The 20,609-nt window shown below is 48.1% G+C and overlaps 2 protein-coding genes across 4 annotated transcripts; both read left to right on the forward strand.

The window, feature by feature from the left end:
* Positions 1-96: 96 nt before the first annotated feature.
* Positions 97-14,064, forward strand: Plagl2 (PLAG1 like zinc finger 2). Of its 3 annotated transcripts, none has more exons than XM_041670800.1 (3): positions 97-209; positions 5,305-5,683; positions 9,080-14,064. In XM_041670800.1, the coding sequence occupies exons 2-3, from the start codon at positions 5,424-5,426 to the stop codon at positions 10,308-10,310; spliced, it is 1,491 nt and encodes a 496-aa protein (XP_041526734.1). In that variant the 5' UTR covers positions 97-209; positions 5,305-5,423; the 3' UTR covers positions 10,311-14,064. The 3 variants fall into 3 exon arrangements, with proteins under 3 accessions (XP_041526734.1, XP_041526736.1, XP_041526735.1); XM_041670801.1 differs by lacking the exon at positions 97-209 and adding an exon at positions 7,239-7,360 and having other exon boundaries at positions 5,557-5,683; XM_041670802.1 differs by lacking the exon at positions 5,305-5,683 and having other exon boundaries at positions 144-209.
* Positions 14,065-16,898: 2,834 nt separating this feature from the next.
* On the forward strand, positions 16,899-19,939 carry LOC121460516 (putative testis-specific Y-encoded-like protein 3). The gene has a single exon (XM_041670970.1). It carries the CDS (start codon positions 17,002-17,004, stop codon positions 18,013-18,015), a length of 1,014 nt encoding a protein of 337 aa, XP_041526904.1. The 5' UTR covers positions 16,899-17,001; the 3' UTR covers positions 18,016-19,939.
* Positions 19,940-20,609: the final 670 nt, after the last annotated feature.

Below are 20,609 nucleotides of genomic sequence, written 5' to 3' on the forward strand. Positions count from 1 at the left end.
CCGCCCGCGCGCCGGCTTGGCCGCTCTAGCCCGCGGGCGGGCGGGACCATAGAGAGCCCGCGGCACCGCCCCCTCCACGACCCGAGCGCCCGCTCGCGCGGCTCCCACAATGCACCGCACAATGGCCCGACCGCCGCCACTACCGGGGCCTGAGCGGGCCTGGCGGAGCCCGAGCGCGGCCCGGCCCGCAGCGCGGGGTCCCGAGCGCAGTGAGTGCCGGCGAGGGTCCTGGGGGATGGTGGGGAGCGGGGTGGGAGGCCGTCGCGCTGTACCCACACGCCCGGCACTCTGAGCGGCGGCGCCCCTCACTTCGGGCCGCCCAGCGCGGTCGCCCACACCCCTGACTGGGGGCCCCCTCTGCGGCAGCCGGGGCCCCGGATAGGCCCCGTGGTGACGAAAACGCTTCCCGGACCTCAGACTTGTGCCCGGGGGACCGGAACAAGTCCTTCAGGCTCCCTCCATTCCTAGACCTGGAGACTGAGCCCCGGGGGTCCCCCACTGTCGACCCCCCGCCCCCCAGACTCCCTGGAGACCCAGATAACACGCTGCTGACTTTCCTCGGGACCGCGGTCTGGGGGGCATAGATAAGCTGCACCTGCTCCCTCCTCGGACACGCCTACCCCGACCCACATAACCCCCTTTCCTGCTCCAAATAGTCCTCTCAGCTCTTTCGTTTTCCAGACTTTCATAAACTTACTTTGAGGCTTCGCACCAATACCTCGGTCTGAATAACCCCAAATAAGGTCCTACCTGTAGTTGCCTCCCCAGTGACCGTATTGAGGAAACTTTAGACATTTTTTTTCCATCGGGAGAGTCCCGTTTCTAGACCCTCTTGAAATTGTCTTCACTTGTCTTCACCCCCCCCCCCCAGCCTCTTCCGACCTATGGAATCTCCCTACCTCTTTCTCGTGGTGGTCTCTTAGAGACCCAAATACCGTGTTAGTGATTCTTTACCGTGCACGCTTGCTCTTCCCATCTCCGAGACCCTATCTAGACTTCTTTCTGAATTCTTATTTTCTCCCCGTCCTCCAAGTGCCATCTTCCACTCTTAGGGAGAATTTAACATTTCACACAAAATGGGGTGATCTAGCAGCTGGTCAGAGGGCCAGCCTGTTTGCCTACAGCCCCAGCGCTGTGCTGTGGTCCGTCCGTCCTTGGGACAGAAGGGAAAAGGGTCCTGGCTGCCGAGGGGAGTGTGTGCTTTCACCTGCCCGCATAGCCTGACTCCTGGCTTGTGTGTTTTTCCACCTGTCAGCCCGGGACCGTGATAAGTCTGGCCTTGGGTTTCTAACCCTCTCTTCCCAAGGAAAGCGGCTGAGTTGGGGGGGGGGGGGGGGGGTTGTAGGTGGAAATGAGGCTGGACTGAGTTGCAGTTGGGGGTGGGGGGTTGTAGGTGGAAATGAGGCTGGACTGAGGTGCAGCCATTTGCTCAAGGCCTCCCCAGGGGTGGGAGGCAGCGGGAATCCGAGGAAATAGGGAATCAAAGGGACTCCGAAGAGGCCCATCTACACTGACAGAAGAACTAGCAGCCTGAGAGTAAATCCTACCCCTGTTAATCCTGTTTGATGTTTCTTGGAATGATGCAAGTCATTGAGACTCTCGGGCCTCCCTGTAATTTAATTCTCCCACCATTCCGGAGTGGTGTGTGTGTGTGCTGGCCTCAGGAAACGAGCAGCTATTTCCATTCCTCCGGCTCTTGCTGTTTTCCAGCCAGCCAGTGTGCCTCTGGATTTGTTTCTGTTGCCCAGGTCAAGGCCTGCTTTGTTTTCCCTTCTAACACTATTTATAATTTCCCAGTTGCTATTTTAAGTTCTTTTGAGGGAATATCCCACCTCCAAGAACCTTTCTGGGTGTGTTTCCTCCTAGGCAGGTGTTGAATTGAGTTCTTCAGGTCCCCAAGTAGCTCTTGGGCAGGAGGGATAAAAGCTATTTTAGGGTAGTCACTGAAGTGGAGCTGTTAATCCTCTGTGGGTCTCTTTGGTTAAGAACACTCAAGAGATTAACCCTTTCCTTGCTGCAGAAACTGCTGGCTCAACATTATTTGATGGGGAGAGTTGGGAAAACTGGACTGTGGCAGCTGAAGGTGGGAACACAAAATTCAGTACAAAGACCAAGATAATAGCTTTCTTTTGCTGGGCACTTTGAGCAGGCCAAACCTAATGCTGAGCTTTTTGCATACCTGACTAAAATAATCCTTACAACCAGACTGTGAGGTAAGTATTTTTAGCTTTACAGATGAGGAAACAGGCTAATAATGGAGAAAGAACGCAGTTTCTATAGAGATGATGTAACACCATAAAAACTATAGTTTCATCAGAGGGCAGCCTACATCACAGCACTACAGAAGACAGACCAGAGCTTCTAAAGGCCACAGAGAGCATTGAGCAAGCATTCTTACTTTGGGTATGGAACTTTAATAATAGAAGAGGGTATAATAAAGTGGTCATCCAGGCAAGAGAAAACTCTGACCCAGGGATGTGCTGGAGGTAAAGGGCTGGTGGTGAGGGTTAACAGTGAGGGAAAAGAGGAAGGCTGAGTTCTGAGATGTTGGGAAGGGAAGGAAACTGACTTTGAGGCATGAGAAGTAACACCAAGAGGGAGAGAGAAGTTCCACTTGGCCCTCAGGAAGAAAGGCAGCAGCGATATTGCCCTTGTGGGCTTCATTTGTTCACATTTCATGTTACTCTAAATAGTGCCACTTCTTCACTTCATCCTCTAGAAAATGTACAGATTGAGAATGAATCTCTTCCAGAAATTGAGGAGAGTAAGGTTCAGAGAAATGAAATAACCTGCCTGTGGTTTCACAGCCAGTGAGTGGTGGCTCTTCTGATAGCAAGTCCAAGGTTCTTTCCGTGCTGCCTCCCCCTTCAGATCAGATGCCAGAAGAATCTTGGGCTGAAAATACACTGACTTATACCAGTCCCTGGGAGGGATTGTGTTTGTTTTATGGAAACAGGTTCTGTCAGCTTCTCCATAGCTACGGTTAGAGTGAGACCAGAAGAGCAGCTTTGGGGAGAAGCAACATTCTTTCACAGTTTTGACAGGAAGTATGAAGAACTAGGTCTGATTCATTAATCAAACTCAGGATTTTTTTGAATCAGAGGAGTATGTAGACAAAGGACGCAGAGAAAGACTAGATCCCCCAAAAGGTTCCTAGGTAATACCAGCAACTGTGGCTGCCCAGCAGCCTGGTAGCCACTGATTATAGGTAAGAATCTTGCTGTTTTCTCAGAGGCCTAGGGGAGTAGGATCAAGGTGGTGACTCTTTTCTTCTAAAGCCATAACCTCATTAATGCTGAAGTTGAGCACGTGGTTCCCACCTTCCTCCTCTGGTTCTGTCTGCATCTTCACGAGCTCTTAGCCACTAACAGCCTGTTTCCTAGAAGCCCATTACTCACTCTTTCAGTGCCAGCATGCTAAACTGCTGTGTCTTGTTTGTGCATGTTCACCAGAACAGATGAGGTGGACGTGTGGGAGGTGGGGATGTACCATTCTCTCTCTGAGTTTGTGCGGAATTTCCAGAGATAGGCTCCCTTCTCTCATCAGCTAGAGCAGTGTGACTTGCTTTCTTCTAGCTGCCATTCCCAACTTCTAAGGCTGAGATGCATGATTTAGATATGAAGTGGGAGCGGAATTTGACTTTGAAGGTATGGGAAATTCTCTCTAAACTAGACATGCATACTTGGAGCTCATTCTCTCTAGTTCCAGGGTACATAGTAATCGCTGGTATAAACAGGTAATTCCACCCTTGCGCAGGAGGGGAGTGAGTTTGAACAATGAAAGCCAGCCATCAGATGCCTTTGAGATGTATAGAGAACAGGCAGATATTCCAGGATAACTCAAGTGAGTATTTTTCAGTAATTTCTTGCTCTTTCCCGTACATGATTAATACAAAATACTGCCACTTTTGTGCAGATGATTTTAGGCAAATCCCCACTTGTGAGGAGAAATGCCTGTCATATTACATTACAGTATTTTTTTAACAGAAGGAATGATTCCTGAACAGGATGTAGCTCATGGTATGATGAGCAAAGCTCTCTGGGGCGTGAACCCGCTGATACGATCATCTCGTTCATGGCCAGTCTGTTGGATGAATGGTCACTGTAAGCAGCAGGTGCTGATTAGCTGAGCAAGCATTCCATGATCCATAGCTAGTTTGTGCAGTTGAAGCTCTCCCCAGATTATTATAGCCAATTTCCAGATACACCATCATTGCTCTCTTTACGTGGAAAATCCTCATGACTAAATTTTGGGATAGTTTCTGATTTGGTGTCAGGAAGGGGTTGTGTTATTGTTACTCTGTCTTCCTCTCCTTACTACACCACTGTCACCAACAAGGGGAAGGGTCAAATTTCAAGTTTTGGCTTCTTTGGAGGGTGGCAAACTCAGTTTTAAACTAGAATTTCTGGGCATAAATTAAGACCCTGAGAATCAACTTGAGTTCAGTGAGTAACGTACTCATTTGAAAGGAAGTTGAAATTCCTTCTCTAGATGTTAGGTATATGGAAATGAAAGGAATACAGAAGGATCCCTCAGATTAATTGGTGGTGAGGACTTACTTACATTCCAAGAATGTTCTGTCTTAATAGAGAATTGCATGTGTACCCTCTGAGTCTCTAGAATGAACCATTCAGCACTTTTGGTTTTTGTGGTTTAAAAGAAAACAAAAAACCACGGCTTAGGTAAAGATGGACCTAGACAACAAAAGATCCAGAAAGGCAGTAGAGGTCAGGGTAGGACTGGCATTAGTTTAGGGAAAATTCTTGGAGGCAACTTCTAGGTTCTCTAGAAGGAACCTCCTGGTGCTAAGAAGTGCATGTGGCACAGAGCCTAGTTTGGGTCTGAATTTCCTATGAACAGGTTCTCATTCTCTGTTGCCTTTTGGATATTTATTGTTCCTTAGCACCTCTGATGAGGGGAATAATAGAGGATGGAGTGAAGTAGGGAGAAAAGGAGGAAAGCTATCTAAGCTTTGGGATGATGTAAAAATGAAGGGTAAGTTTAATTCCTCGGATTACCTTGTCTCTTCTAGCCTAGAGCTACTAGAATAACCCCGATGAGCACTGGCAAGCACCAAGTACCAGTGGAAGCTTTATACTCATTGCTGCATTGACCTCCAAAACATGATTTTGAGGGTTGTGTCTGTTTTGTAAATAAGGAAGCAGGTCAGGGAAGCACGTGCTTGTTTGAAAGTCACGCCACTTCTAAGTGGGAGGAGATGGCTGGGTGTAGGTCTGGGAGGTGTTTGCTAGAGCCTCTGTGCCCTTGGCATGGGTCTTCTTAACACCAGGCACTCTGTTTCAGGTGAAGAGACTGTTTTCTGAAGGCTGCGTTGGAGACTGTGACCGAGCAGACCGAGCAGACCGAGCAGAACCGATGGGGAGGCTTTCTGAATAACATGGCCCTCTGCCATTAGCCTTGCCATGACCACATTTTTCACCAGCGTCCCTCCCTGGATTCAAGATGCAAAGCAGGAGGAGGAAGTGGGCTGGAAACTAGTTCCCAGGCCTCGGGGCCGGGAGGCAGAGAGTCAAGTGAAGTGCCAATGTGAAATCTCGGGGACACCTTTCTCAAATGGGGAGAAGCTAAGGCCTCACAGCCTTCCCCATCCGGAGCAGAGACCGTATAGCTGCCCTCAGCTGCACTGTGGCAAGGCTTTTGCCTCCAAGTACAAGCTGTATAGGTAGGTGACACTCCCATACCTCTTTTAGCCCCCAGCTTCCCAGAGGTCAAAACCAGAGACTTAGCTGAGTGTGGGACTTCATTAGTAGCAAAAGAGTAAAAGATAAAATTGTCCTGTAAGTGTACTCTGAACTCTAACCATTTGAAGTCACTCACTGAGTAATAATAGTGTTTAGCTGGGCATGGAGGCACATGCCTGTAATTCTAGCGCTTACAAGGCAGAAGCAGAAGAGTCACACAAGTTCAAAGCCAGCTTGGGCTACAGAGTGAGACTGTTTCTAAATAAACCACCTAGAGCCTATTGAACTGGCTCCGTGCTTGCTGCCAAGCCTAACAGTCTGAGTTCAGTCCCTGAGACCCTCATGGTGGAAGAAAAGAACTGACTTCTGCAAGTTGTCTCTGGCCCCTAAACACTTACATGTACACGCAAAATAAATGTAGTAAAAAAATTTTTTTTTTAGTAGGCACACGCCTTTAATTCCAGCACCAGAGAGGCAGAGGCAGGTAGATCTCAGTGAGTTTGAAGCCAGGCTACACACAGGAACCCGGTCTCAAACCCTCCTCCCCACCAAAAAAATTTTTAAACACCAGACCAACAAAATTAGTGTTTGTCTGTTTTGAAAAAGGAGTTCCTTATGTAGCCTGAGTTAGCCTAGAATTCTAAGAATCCCTGCCTCATCAAAAATGGTGGTATTTTTATTGAGACAAATGGAATCTGATGAGTATAGTGTAAAGCAGCCATGAACAAATTAGACTTAACTTTTTTTTTCAGTACTTCCTCCATTCCTGGCAGGTAAATTATCAGAATCTTAGCCAGAAGTTAGGAATTGGTCTTAGAAATTTAGAAAGATGATCCTGTGGTCTAATCTGTTCATTCTAAAGCTGGGGTTCTCGTGACTTAGCCAGGATCGCAGAGTGTTGGTCCCACAGTGCTGCTGCTTCTGACTCAGCCTGCTAATCAGATGGTTGTTTCTGTCTGTGTAGAGTCCCTGCTGCTCTGTGGGTCAGCTCCTTTCCTGAAATTTGTAAACCCAAGAACCGTTACTTAAAGTGAAAGAGAATGTGAAAGCCCTTTTTATGGCAGATAAGAGCAGCTCTGTTAGGGAAAGGACCTGATGAGAGCCATTTATATTCACTTGATCCCCTGCCTTTCCAGTAAAGAAACCATGAACTTGCCCTGATCAAATGAGGTAGACTAACCTGGTGCATCTAGCCATTCATCTACCTATTATTTATTAATCTCCTGCTATGTACCAAACAGTCCTCATTGCTAGGGACAGAATAGTGAGCAAGAAGGATGGGGGGGAGGGGCTAACTATTGTTTGTTTTTTACACATAAGTAAAAACTTTGGAGTATACTTTCTCAGTAATGAAGACAGACAGCACACCCGTAAATACAATGAGATGACCACAGAAAGCCCCAGTTCCTCATCTGGAAAACAGTTGGGAGGAAGGAACTAAGATAGGCATCAGGGGTTGTGTGGAGGGCAGGATTGCCCTCAGGACATTTGTGTAGACCTAGGAATGTGTTGATTCTGTGTGCTTCTCTATCTTAGGGGACCCTAATCAGGGACGTCTTCTTGGACTTTATTGTGGTGGTCTGAGTACCAGTGAGAGACTGATAGAAAAATCCTGGTCCAAGAGGCAAGAGCTTTGGCAGAATTTACTTGTGATCTTTGTGAGTTTCTGAACTTCTTTGGGCCTTATTTTTCTACCTGAGAAATAAAGGAAACAGACTGAGTCCTTCAGCACTGCCTCTCATGTGCCATCCTGCCAGTATTTCAGGAGGTTGATAACACCCATAAACATGAATGCATACACATAACACAAGGTGGTTCTCTATATAGAAAAGGTCATGGGGTACTAGACGCAGCTATGATGTGCTATCTCAAGAGGGTCAGTGTTTAAATACAGCCTCTGCTACTGACTGACTGATGGGTGGGGCTACCTGGTGTTTTCTGTCCTTAACTGGAGAATGTTAATGACACTTCACCTGCAGCTTGGCAAATGTTAGGCCTTAAAGTCTTGGTGAATTGATTCTGAATGTATATGGAGCTATGGATCCAGTTCCTGGGCTCTGGGCTGCTTTCCAGTCAGACAGGAGACATGTGAACTAAGGGGCAATGAGGAAATAAGCAATTGAAATGATACAAGTAGTGAAAAATGAATTGTCCTCAAATTCATCACAGCTATTTCTCTCCCAAAGGCAGCTGGTGGGATTCATTTCTTATGAATCCTTGAGACATTCAAATGTGTATTCTCCTTTTGGTTTTCAAAAGGGGGTGTATTACATGTACTGTTGAACTTCCTTTTTTGACTTGTCCTTGTATATCTTGGGAACTTGTTACAGATCAGGAGGTTTACATACATTTCATATTTCATTTTTCCCTTTATTGTAACATTAAAAAATTAAATGTAAACTTTTGAAGAGGAAATTCTTCACAGACTCAGAATTCAGGAGGTATTAAAAGACTTGCAATGAAAGTTCTCCGTCGGGCTGGAGAGATGGCTCAGTGGTTAAGAGCATCGCCTGCTCTTCCAAAGGTTCTGAGTTCAATTCCCAGCAACCACATGGTGGCTCACAACCATCTGTAATGAGGTCTGGTGCCCTCTTCTGGCCTGGAGACATACACGCAAACAGAATATTGTATACATAATAAATAAATATAAAAAAAAAAAAAAAAAAAAGAAAGTTCTCCGTCAAGTCCATTTATACACTGTCCAATTTTTTACTTTTTTCCCTCTTAAGCTGCCAGTGATACCTGGTTCTTATTTGCAAGCACATACAAGCAATACCTTTTTTTTTTAATGTAGCAAATATCATTCTTTATGTACTATTGCTTTTTCCTTTTTTTAAATTTTTTTTTCTATTTTTTTATTTTGAGACAGGATTTCTCTCTCTGTAGCTTCGACTATCTTGGAACTCACTCTGTAGACCAGACTGACCTCAAACTCAGAGGTCTGCCTGCCTCTTCCTCCCAGGTGCTAGGATTAAAGGCATGTGCCACTGCCCACCTTCCACACACTTTTTCCTCTTAATATCTCTAAGAAGCTTATTCCTTAAAGGTACATATAAAGCTCACTCTTAAATATCATAGTTACATTACAAACTTAGCAAATTCCCTGTTAGTAAACTCAGATTGTTCATGTTTGTTACTAAATCAGGACAGCTAAGGCTGTTAAACAGAGAAGCCCTATCTTGAAAAAACAACAACAAAAAGAATGATAATGCATTTTATAGGAATATTGGTAGAATATAGTTGTTATGGTATTCTGTTGCATGGCTTTTTTGAAATTTCTTAATGTAGTTTCCTGTTCATAGACATCTGGTTGTCTAGTTAGCCCTTTTGAACTTCCCTCTTTCAGCTTTCTCCCCATCTTCTATCCCTACCCCCAGGCACATGGCCACCCACTCGGCCCAGAAACCCCACCAGTGCATGTACTGTGACAAGATGTTTCACCGAAAGGACCATCTGCGGAACCACTTGCAGACCCATGACCCCAACAAGGAGGCCCTCCACTGCTCTGAGTGCGGTAAGAATTACAATACAAAGCTGGGTTACCGTCGCCACCTGGCCATGCATGCTGCCAGCAGTGGTGATCTCAGCTGCAAGGTGTGCCTGCAGACCTTTGAGAGTACCCAGGCCCTATTGGAGCACCTGAAAGCTCACTCACGCCGGGTTGCAGGAGGTGCCAAGGAGAAAAAGCACCCCTGTGACCACTGTGACCGGCGGTTCTATACTCGGAAGGATGTTCGACGGCACTTAGTGGTCCACACTGGTCGTAAAGACTTTCTGTGCCAGTACTGTGCCCAGAGGTTTGGCCGCAAGGATCACCTGACACGCCATGTCAAGAAGAGCCATTCACAGGAGCTGCTCAAGATCAAGACAGAGCCAGTGGATATGTTAGGCTTACTCAGCTGCAGCTCCACAGTCAGTGTAAAGGAAGAGCTGAGCCCCGTGCTCTGCATGGCTTCTCGGGACGTGATGGGGGCCAAGGCCTTTCCTAGCATGTTGCCCATGGGTATGTACGGTGCCCACATCCCTACCATGCCCAGCGCGGGCGTGCCACACTCCCTGGTGCACAACACGCTACCCATGGGTATGAGTTACCCTCTGGAATCTTCTCCTATCTCCTCCTCAGCTCAGCTCCCTCCAAAATACCAGCTTGGATCTACCTCATACTTGCCTGACAAACTGCCCAAAGTGGAGGTGGATAGTTTTCTGGCAGAGCTTCCTGGAAGCCTCTCTCTCTCATCGGCTGAACCCCAGCCCGTCTCACCTCAGCCAGCGGCAGCTGCAGCCCTTCTAGATGAAGCCCTGCTCACCAAGAGTCCCGCCAACCTCTCTGAGGCCCTCTGCGCTGCTAATGTGGACTTCTCTCATTTACTGGGCTTTCTTCCACTCAACCTACCCCCATGTAACCCGCCAGGAGCCACAGGAGGCTTGGTCATGGGCTACTCCCAAGCTGAAGCACAGCCTCTGCTCACCACTCTGCAAGCTCAGCCTCAAGATTCCCCTGGAGCTGGGGGACCCCTGAACTTTGGACCTCTGCACTCCTTGCCTCCTGTTTTCACCTCTGGCCTGAGTACCACCACCCTGCCTCGTTTCCACCAAGCATTCCAGTAGCCCCCATGGAGGTCCCCCACTCAGTCTTTTGGTTCTGCAAGGGAGCCTAAGTACCCACCCCGTCCACCTCTCCCATGAAGGCAGCTGAGCTTTCAGAGCTGGGTTCAAAAAGAAAATTCCAGTGTCTATATGGAGCACTTGGTTTGGGGGTTCAGGCTCCAGGATCAGTCTAGAGAGATCCTTGAACCCAGCCCCGTGAACAATCTATCATAGGACTTTCAGGTATTTTTACTTTTATTTTTTGATCTGAACTGGGAGCTATTTTTAGCCCTCTGTCTCTCCAAAGCATCAGAACCACCTTCAATCTGGAGAAGGGGAAGCCTCTTGGAGACAGAGGGTTTTACTTGTATGACCTCAAGAGAAATAGCTTAAGAAGCCCGCCTTCTGGTCCCAACCTGTAGACCCTCCAGCAGGTGGCCGTTGAGTACCTGCTGTGGAAGGTCTCTTGACTATTACCTGCTTCCGGCTACCAGGCAGGAAAGAGGGGCTCTATTCTCAGCAATCCCATCCCTACTCTACCAGCAGCTCCATTTCAGTCAGTGTTGTCCAGCAACGGTACCGTTTACACATTTTCCTCAGACACACCATTTCACCTCCCTCACCACACTGTTAGCCTTAGAGTAATTGCAGTGAACACTGTTTACACACCGTGAATCCATTCCCACCAGTCCATTTCAGTTGTCACCAGCCTGAACCACTTGGTACCTGGTGTTAACTGGAACCCTGTTTACAAGGCGGAGTCGGGTCTTGCTGACTTCTCTTCACTTGAGGTCACATTTTTTTCCCCTGTGGGGAAATAAACTGACTTTGGACTGCTTCAGTTTCTGCCATCTCCATGACTGCTTTTGTTCCTGCCTTCCGTGGCAGTGTCCACAGGAGATAGGCAAGAAGATTGGAGCAGCTTTCTCACAGGTCTGCAATTTGGTTTTTCTCCAAGTACATCATGACACCTTCATCCTCCTGAACTGGAGAGAGGAAGAAATGAAAGGCATCCATATCCACCATTTCCCCAGTCTCTAGCCCCACCCTGGACATCATGAGCTGTTGTATTTGTCTTGGAAGGAGGGGTTCTGGGCTCTGGGCTGGTTAGCAGAGAAGAGGGAATGTGCCCTGTGTTTGTTTCCCTCCTGCTTGTCCTTTCTCTAGGACAGAATGGAACTGTCAGAGGAGTTTCTAGAAAGTTAGGATTGGGCAGATAGTTGAGTCCTAATCTATCAAATCATTGTTGCCTCTCATACCAAAATGTTCTTACCTACAGCGTCCCTTCTCCTTTCCCTGCTTCGCAGTCCCCATGGACTCTGGGCACTGTGCATTGTCTTCTCTGCTCTCCGTTGAAGACCTTCAACCTGTTGTGGTCCCCTCAGTTGCCCTGAGTATCTAGCAGTGTTTCTTGCAAGAAGTTAGTTCTTCTGCTGACTTGGGGCTCTCTGCAACAGACTGCACAGCCCTTGCCCAGAGCAGTCGAATCCCTACTCCCATTTCATCTCGGTTCTGTATGGGCTTTTCCCATGCATGGAAGGGAGGCAGCTCAGGGACCATCATTGTGGAACCTTTTGAGACACCTCTCTAATTCAGAAACACACTTCTACCTCTTTACTGTTAACTCTTACAGATGTAGCCAGCAGCCTGGGCACTTCTGTTAGTGGTGCCTTTTGCTGGCTCCTCCACTAGGGTTTCAGGACAGACTACCTAGGAACTGCCTCAATCTCCCACCAGTTCTTCCCTGTCCCCTCCCTTCTGTCTAGATTCACTTCAGTTTATCATTGGGAACTGTGCAGGTCCAAGACCTGGACTCCTGCTTCAGCCCAGGCCAGTACTCCTTGTTTGAGGTGAAAACCTTCAGATTTAACTCCCTGGCCCTTGTTTGGAAGCAATGTGGAGTGAATAAGATGTTTTGATTTAAGCAAGGTAGCTTGGAATACCTTTTTTTTAAAAAAAAAAAAAAACTGGATATAACTACGTCTGACAGGATTGGAATCAGACTAGGTGATTTGCTTCTAAAGATTAGTTTCAGTGAGTCCCAGGGACTAATTAAGGTTTATTTTTAAAAGCGTCTACCTTGGTACGCAACCATCTCCTGCATGCTATGCATGTTGTTGGGACTCGTATTACAGGAAATGGCATGTGAGAATCCAAGTGGAACTCACTGCTGCCATTTTCCTTGTGTTTGGTCTTCACTAGACCCAGGCCCCTTTCTCCCTTTGCCTGCCACCTCCCTATCGTTTTCAGAAGCCAGTAGCCTCCAGCCACACAGTATAGTGCACTGGGCTGTTTGAGGAGATCTGTTCTCCTGAGCTTGTCCTCCCTTGGTGCTCATAGGACAGCAGAGCACCTATTGTAAATCTTGTAGCTGGGGCCTTGCTCCCACCTCCAGTCTTTTCTCTTTGCCTTTCCTCATCCATCCTTTCTGTTTTTCAGCTTTTCTCAGTGTCCTTACCTAAGGAAATTTCATATCACTGTGAACGCTGGTTATCTGCCTTCACTCTTTCGGACCACAAACCACCCTGCAGTTTCTTAACTCTTTCCCCAACCTACCACCCAAAAGAGCCTTTTTGGCCAGTTGTTAAAAGGATGAAAATAATTTGCTCTGTACTCGGTGCCCAAACTCATTTAAGTACCCCTTATGAGGCCAAGAGAGCCAGAGGGGCATCTGCCCAGGACAGGAGCCATGGTGTGTGTGTGGCACAGACCAATCAGGGACCAGAAAAGAATGATGTCCCCTTTCCTTGCCACATACTCTAGCCTGTCAGCAATGCACTGCACAGGGGACAAGCGCCCCTCAGCCTGAACAGGCTGTCAGAGTTGAGGACTGTCCTGGGGCTAGGGACTAGCATGCCCAGGTGTCGGCTCAGAGGATCCTAGCACCATCTTAAACAGGTGGGAGGCAGGGAAGGGTGCGCCAGTGTGTCTCTCCCCGACTTTATGTGGTGTTTTTGTTAATGCAAATCTGGGGAAGCAGGTGTGATTGCTTTTTTGTTCGTAGATATTGTCATAAGTTGAAATCTCCCTAAACCTCCCTTAGTAGCCTTTAAGTTTTCCCTTCCCTTTTTGGTAGCTATTTTCCCTACCCCTTCTCCACGATTTAAAAAACAAAAAAACAAAAAAAAAGCAAAAAAAAAAAAACAGGTTGTATTATACAGGATCAATATTTTGCTTTTTAACAAGGATATTTATGTAATAAGAAACTTTGCCTTAGGCAGGTGTTGGCCAGAAAAGTCCAGATTTCTCTGGGACCTCACCCTGGCCTCTCCTGGAGCTCTGAACCTGCTGTGGAAGGAAGTGGCTGTGACTTTCACCACTGGAGAGTGGGGTTTGTGGTGTGGAAAGGGTGTTCATGGTGTAATCTTGGACTGTGTGGAGTGGTTCCTACCAACTTGCTTCAGGTGTTGCCTGTGTCATCTGCCAGTTCTCCCATGCGCAACCTCTGCGTGTCCGGCACTAGAATTCCTGAACACTACTTCACACCCTTCTCTTACTCCCAGTTGGTTGAAGCTTTGGAGCCACTCTTTCTTAATGCCAGATTATTTAAAGAAAGAAAATTACAAGACAAAAACCTTCTAGCACTTTGTAAACACAGTGAATAACCTCTTGGAGTATTTTTGGCTTTATATAAAACAAGGTTTTTAATTGTAAAATATAAGTGCCATTAGAAAATGCACAGGGCATATCTTTGTTAAAGTAGATTTTTCAATGTTTTACAGAATTAATTTTCAAAAAAAGTTTTTATAATGAAGTTGTTTATTAAAAACTTCTGAATGATGTGCTTTGCAGTTTTGAGCCTGTTTATTGGGGAAGGGTTGGAGTGAGCCTGAAATTGTGAAGAATGGGAACCTGCAGGCTTCTTTAGCATCCAGGGTAATGCTGGTGAGGGCAGGGCAAACAGTGGATCTTAACTGAATGTCTTTGAGGTAAGTGGCTTCATTGTCTTCATTGGACTTGAGGATCAGAAAACCCAGATCAAATGGGCTTTAAACACTGAAGTGTTTCATAACTGAAAATGTCAGAAGTAGTTCAGTCTGCACAATTGTTTTGATGCAGAGGCTCAAATGTGTTCAATCTCATCATTACTAATTCTCTGGCCCACTTTTGTGCAGCTGATTGTCCTCAGGCCCTAGAAAGACTCACCTTTGGTATCTTGGAGTGGACGGTGATTTTAGATGTCTTCATGAAGTTCTGAAAGGAAGAGAACCCTTTTTAGGCTCCCTAAGGTGCACATGTTTTAACAGCTAGGACCCAGCTTTACACGTCTGTGCTCAAACACTGTTTAGATAGTGCTTCCAGGCTGATGTGGGCTCACCCGACACTATTACTTGGCCTGTTTCTTAACAGATTGTCATTGCCCTCCCAGGCCCCACCCCTTGCACTGAGATCTTCTCATCTAGGGGATTGGAAACAGTGTCCAAAGGCAGTCACTCGGAGTGTAGTCCAAGAGGCTATGAGGACAAGAAGCAGCAATGTGCAGGTGATTTGGCACACAAAGACAGAGGACAGATTCCTTATTTTAGCCTCTCCTTTGACAAGTATCCTGCCTACCCCAGTGGTCAGAACTCCAGCTAGGACCCCAAGAGATTCAGTCTAGGAGATGTCAAGGGCAGTGGTTCTCAACCTGTGGGTTGAACAACCCTTTCACAGGAGTTATATATCAGATATTTACATTAATATGCATATAGTAGCAAAATTAGTTATGAAGTAGCAACAAAAATAATTTTATGGTTGGGGGTTACTACAACATGAGGAACTGTATGTATTAAAGGGTTGCAGAATTAGGAAGGTGGAAAAACCACTGGTCTAGGGGGTTCAGATAGAGCTGTAGTGTCCTCTGGATGTGGCTGAAGGCTTTCTGGAGGATATTGTGGTGACATCTAGGCAGAGATATGGAGGCGTTCAGTATGCTGACCTCCGTAGTTTGGGAGCTGAGATCACAGGAATGCAGCCACACTTGAAGGATTGTGGAGTGCAAGGGCAGTTCCATCTAGGCTCTTAGTCTGTCCAGACACAGCCCCTGCATTGAGTCCTTTTTTTTTTTTTTTTTTTTTTTTATGACCAGGTCCCTATCCAAGTTTCTTCCTGTTGCTTTGATAAAACAGTGACCAAAACTAGCTTGGGGATGAGAGGGTTTATTTCATCACATAGGTTACAGTCCATCATTAGGGAAGTTAGAGTAAGAACTCAAACAGGGCAGGAACTGAGAGACCATGCATGAGTTGGTCCTGGAAATGGGTTCCCCGGAAGACTGAGATGAGGGAATAAGAACGAAACAAACATGTATGAAAAGCTGGGATTAGTTTGGTGTTCCCTCTTATGGAGCCAAACCAACTACGTAGCAGTTGGAACCTCCATGATTTTATTATGTTCGGCCCAGGAAGGAAGGGTTAGCTAGTCTTGGTAGAAGGTCTCTGTGGGCGAACAGTCTCAGGTCTCAAGCTTTCTGAACTTAATCAGCATTCCCACAGGACCAGACGAAGGCTTTGCTAGTTCCTGTGGGTCTGAGGCATTGATCCTTACAAGTAATACACACTGGCAAGGCTTCCTCCGCTCCCCGCAGTCAGAGATGGTACCACCCATGATGGGCTGTGTTCTCCTCATCTATTAGCAATCAAGAAAGTGTTCGGCAGATATGCCACAGACCAGTATGATGGAGGCAGTTCCTCGAGTGAAGGTCTCTTCCCAGGTGTGTCAACTTGATCAAGATTAGCTATCACAGTCTTACGTAGCCCCAAGTAACTCAGCATATAGACCAGTGTGGCCTCAAACTCAGATCCCACTGCCTCTGCCTCTGAGTGCTCTGTCACCTTGTTTGGCCCTTTTTTGTTGTTTTGAGTCAAGACCTCAATTTGTACATAGAATTCCACCCCTCCCTACACCCGGGACATCACTGCCACCTTGGATTTTTGAGACAGGCTTTCTCTGTGTAGCCCTAGCTGTCCTGGACCAGGCTGGCCTCAAACTCAGAGTCACCTACCTCTCCCCTGTAGGGGTTAAAAGCTTGGGCCACCACTGTCCAGCACGTACGTACCCTTTAAAATTCTCCTCTGAAATGGCTGCCACTGAGCAAAGGGGCAGTCTGGAGCCTGAGCCATGTGAAGTAAGGACCACTTGATTTCAACAGCAATAACCAAGAGGATCTAGCTCCTGTGGGAACCAGGCTAGCGACAATTGCTTCCTGGTTTGCAGCAATTTAAGATCTTTGCTGGCCTGATCCTTCTAGTACCTTCTTTTCCAGCAGCTTGATTGCCAGACAGTTATGCTTGTCTTTACTTTCCAGTTTGAATCTGGTCAGCCCTCTGCCTGTGCCAATATAATATATCCTGTGCAAGGCTGCAAATGTCCTAGCTGCCTGCTCTAAAGCTGCAAAGAACCAGGCAAGGGAAACAGTCCTCCCCTGCGCGGTGGAAGGTTATAACCATGTTTGAGGATTGAGCCTGTCCCCGGATGCTGCTCCAGTTGCCCTTTTGCCTAGTCCACACCTGCCCTGCTAACCTGGAACCAGTTCTGTTTGTCATGGGTGGTCTTCCCCGTCCCCAGCAGTGGAGGGAACCTAGCAAGTCACATCCGGCAAAGGGGGGGGGGGCAAGGGGCGGAGCTCACCCCAGAGAAGAGACCCCGCCTGCCACCAGCGTCCTACTGCGGCAACAACACCACAGTCCTGCCAGTGCTTTCCGGACCTCTCCATCCAGAGATTCAGCAGGAGATGGCGGGCCAGGGAATTGGGGTTCTGGAGCTGGCCGTGCACCCACCGCCTGGGCAAGAGCAGGATGTGCGCCTCGTCCCGGCGTCCAGCGTCCCCGGAGCTGGGGCACACGGGTCTTCCGACCCCACAGCCAGCCCCGGGACCACACTGCCTGCCCCAGAAAACACTGGAGAGGCCCCCACGTCCAGCGTCCTGAACCCGGAGGGCTGTATGCAAGGATGGGGGACTCAGGTGGGGACCGGAGGGAAGGCCCAGGAAGTGACGACTGAGGAGGCCACCGTAGCCGCGGAGAAGCCTGTGGAGGTGGGGGAAAAGCTGGAGTGCGTTGCTGAGGCCCAGGCGAGCTTGGGGATTCTGGACCTAGGGGCCCTTATCGTAGACCCGCTGGAGGCCATCCAATGGGAGTTGGAGGTCATGAGTGCCCAGGCTGACGGGGCCGGGGCCTACCTTCCGCTGGAGCGCAGGTTTGGGAGGATGCGCCGTTTGCATCTAGCCCGCCGGAGCTTCATCATCCAAAACATTCCAGGCTTTTGGATCACTGCTTTTCTGAACCACCCACAGCTTTCAACCATGATCAGCCCTAGGGATGAAGACATGCTTGGCTATCTGATAAATTTGGAGGTGAGGGAGCTCAGACACACCAGAACAGGTTGCAAGTTCAAGTTCCTGTTTGGGAGCAACCCCTACTTCCAAAATGAGACGATAGTGAAGGAGTATGAGTGTAGACCTTCAGGCCGGGTGGTGTCCAAGGCTACTCGCATCCGCTGGCACCGAGGCCAGGAACCCCCGGCCTTAGTGCACAGGAACCGCGACACCATGCGAAGCTTCTTCAGCTGGTTTTCACAGCATAGCCTTGTAGAAACTGACAGGGTGGCCCAGATCATTAAAGATGACCTGTGGCCCAACCCTTTGCAGTACTACTTACTGGGGCAAAGGCCCTGCAGAGCTAGACCAGGCTTTGCAAGGTGGTCACCAGAGGCTCTGCATAGGCCCTATGGGTTCCAGTCTGGCTAAGTCCTGCTCCAGTACATGGCGCCTACGTAGGACTACTCCTCTGCCGGTGAACCTACCTATGTCCATGCCAGAGCGCTGCTGTTTGCTTCCTCTCCTGTGAATTCTGGCTCTTCAACGTGTTTGGTGGACTCAGGGCCAAGGTTGTGACATTGTGTGATCTCATATGCCACTGCACTTATAGTGGGCACCCAACTCTATGGACTTGTACTACCATCCGGTTGTGTGGCCTGGATCCACCTGTAAAACATGGCCTTTCTACTCACGTGACACCATTACCTACAGGGCTTCACTGTTTGAGGCCTAGTGCTTCAAAGCTACAGTATGCTGGGCTTCACAGCTGTGCCGACGGTCCCAAGCTGAAGCTCATCACCTAAGAGGAAGCACATGTGGTCCTGGCAGTCAACCAGACTTGGATAGCCCATGGCTCCAGGACCACAGAGCAGTTCCTATCCTCTGGATTGTTGGGCATCTGCAACCTGGGCAGCCAGATGATCAGACATGGCTGAGGCCCAGGGCCTGAAGCAATGGCCGGCACATCGTCGTGATCAGTACTGTTCTTCATATCCTACGTGTGTCCCTCTCATAGACAGCTGTTGGCTTGTGAAAACCCACGCTGTGCCCCACCCATGCCCGGCCATAGCCTTTCTGAGGAGCTTTGCCTATCCCACCATCATCCCTGCTGCTCGCTCTCAGGTCCCTAAGGGCCCCTTGTTAATATAGCGAGAGCTCCTAATTCCAGAGACTGCACCGGGCTGGCATAGCTGGGCATATCTGGGCATGTGCTCAAGGTAGGAGCCTTCCTACCTGAAGCCTCACTTCTAGACCTACACAGAAGTCAGACCCTTTGTCAGTTTCTCCTTCACCTACCTGTTTTTAAGCTGCTAGGTTGTAGGTGCTGGAGAGGGGCTTTCTGGCCCTGTGGCTTTTTACACTGGCATGGGTCTCACATGGTTTTAATAGGCCATCTCTGAAATGAATAACTGAAGAAGAATTGTCCACATAGCTAAGGAGACACTTTGTTGAATCCGCCTGTCTCCAGAGAGGGGGCCCTGTCTTATGAATTACCAGTGCTCTCTGCCCTCTTGCCCTTGCAAAACTTAGAACAGTCACAGTACAGTGCAGGGCTGGGGCAGGACAGCTAATCACTTCATTTTACACTGCGTTCTTTTAAAGAAACTTTGGTGTCTCTTCCTTCTTTGCCTCCCCCACCCCTTGTGGGTTTATAGATAAAAGAGGCTAAACTGCCCTGCCCCCCAGGTTGTCTCTGTCTCACGAAAGGCCTTCCTTTCTGCTCCCTAGGACTTGGAGACAGAAAATAATGGGGATAGAGAACCCTCAGTCTTTGCTAGCTTGCACCCTGCCTGCCTGCCTTCCTTTCTTCCTTTTTTTCCTTTCTCTCCTTTGATTCACCAATATATTTTGTAAATTAGAAGAGAAACATAATACTGTCACTTTTTGGGTGTTTTCTGGTCCAGTTATGAGCTTGTATGGGCAGAAAGTTAATGTGTTCTTCATTTTGCACCTTTTGAGTAAGACCCATGCACCTCCTCTGCTTTTACTGGACGACTAAGCTGTACAGGCCTGCTTGTGTTTCGTTGAGGACGCCTCTGTAACTGCTCTGTGCCACTTGGACATTTGTGACTATTCACGGTTGTTATCGAGTTGTGGCTTGGTGCCGTAGAGTTTGAATCTGGTAATTGTGTAGAACTTAATGCTGGGCATTGTTGCTGTGTTCTGTGAGAATAACCCCAGAAGGAACCTGGAACCCAGCATCTTCTGAGCCCTGCAGACCATATTGTAACAAACATTTTTGTTTCCAGATGGAGAAATGTTCCTAGGTTACTTTGTGTAGTCAGAAGAGGGTTTGTGGCACTTTATCTGCAATGTGATGATAAAGAATAAAAACTTTTTGATCTGGGGAAATTAAACCATGTTGTTCCCTCGTCTAAAAGCTTCTATTCACGAACAGGCAAACACAGGAATCTCCCAGCCCTTATCACAGCTGCCCAAGCCCTGCCTTTGCCAACCCTTGTGGCCTCTCCACCACCTCCCTAAGTTCATTGGTTTCTCCTGCTTCCCCCAACACACGCACACACACACACACACACACACACACACACACACACACACACACCTTGTTACTCCTGAGAAGCTTCGGAAGTGTCCAGCTTCAGGATTTTGCACTAGCTTTTCCCTCTTTCTGGAATTTTTCTTCAGATATGGGCCTGGTTCCTTCAATTTATTCAAATCTCAAATACCCTCTCTTTGAAAACCTTTCCTACACCCACCTTGGGGATATTCTCTTTATCACATGTAACTCTGCAGTGATGTTTTCATGCCTCCTTTCTTCGCTCGCTCCCATGAATCAGGAGAGCAGGGACCCATCGGTCGGCTGTTTTGCTCACGTGGTTCTCTGTCCCACATCCCCCGTTATCGGCATGAATGAGTGACCTATCTGAGTGTGCTGGAGTGCGGTGTGAAGTTCTGACAAGATAAGGAACAAGGCATGGCTCCTGCCCAAAGGGCTGCAGTTGGGTGGAGAGGGGAGAGGGGCGGGATGATGAGGGGTGACCACACAGTTTGCCATCCCACTA

The sequence above is a fragment of the Microtus oregoni genome, unplaced genomic scaffold (genome assembly GCF_018167655.1).
Source record: "Microtus oregoni isolate MIOR12 unplaced genomic scaffold, Mior012 000020F_ref0000438, whole genome shotgun sequence".
NCBI lineage: Eukaryota > Metazoa > Chordata > Mammalia > Rodentia > Cricetidae > Microtus > Microtus oregoni.

What these genes read in the sequence shown, in the direction of transcription:
- Plagl2 (XM_041670800.1), top strand. Translation starts at nt 5,424, where the DNA reads ATGACCACATTTTTCACCAGCGTCCCTCCCTGGATTCAAGATGCAAAG. An exon ending in TCCAAGTACAAGCTGTATAG is followed by an intron (nt 5,684 to 9,079) that starts GTAGGTGACACT and finishes CCCTACCCCCAG; the next exon opens with GCACATGGCCACCCACTCGG.
- LOC121460516 (XM_041670970.1), top strand. Translation starts at nt 17,002, where the DNA reads ATGGCGGGCCAGGGAATTGGGGTTCTGGAGCTGGCCGTGCACCCACCG.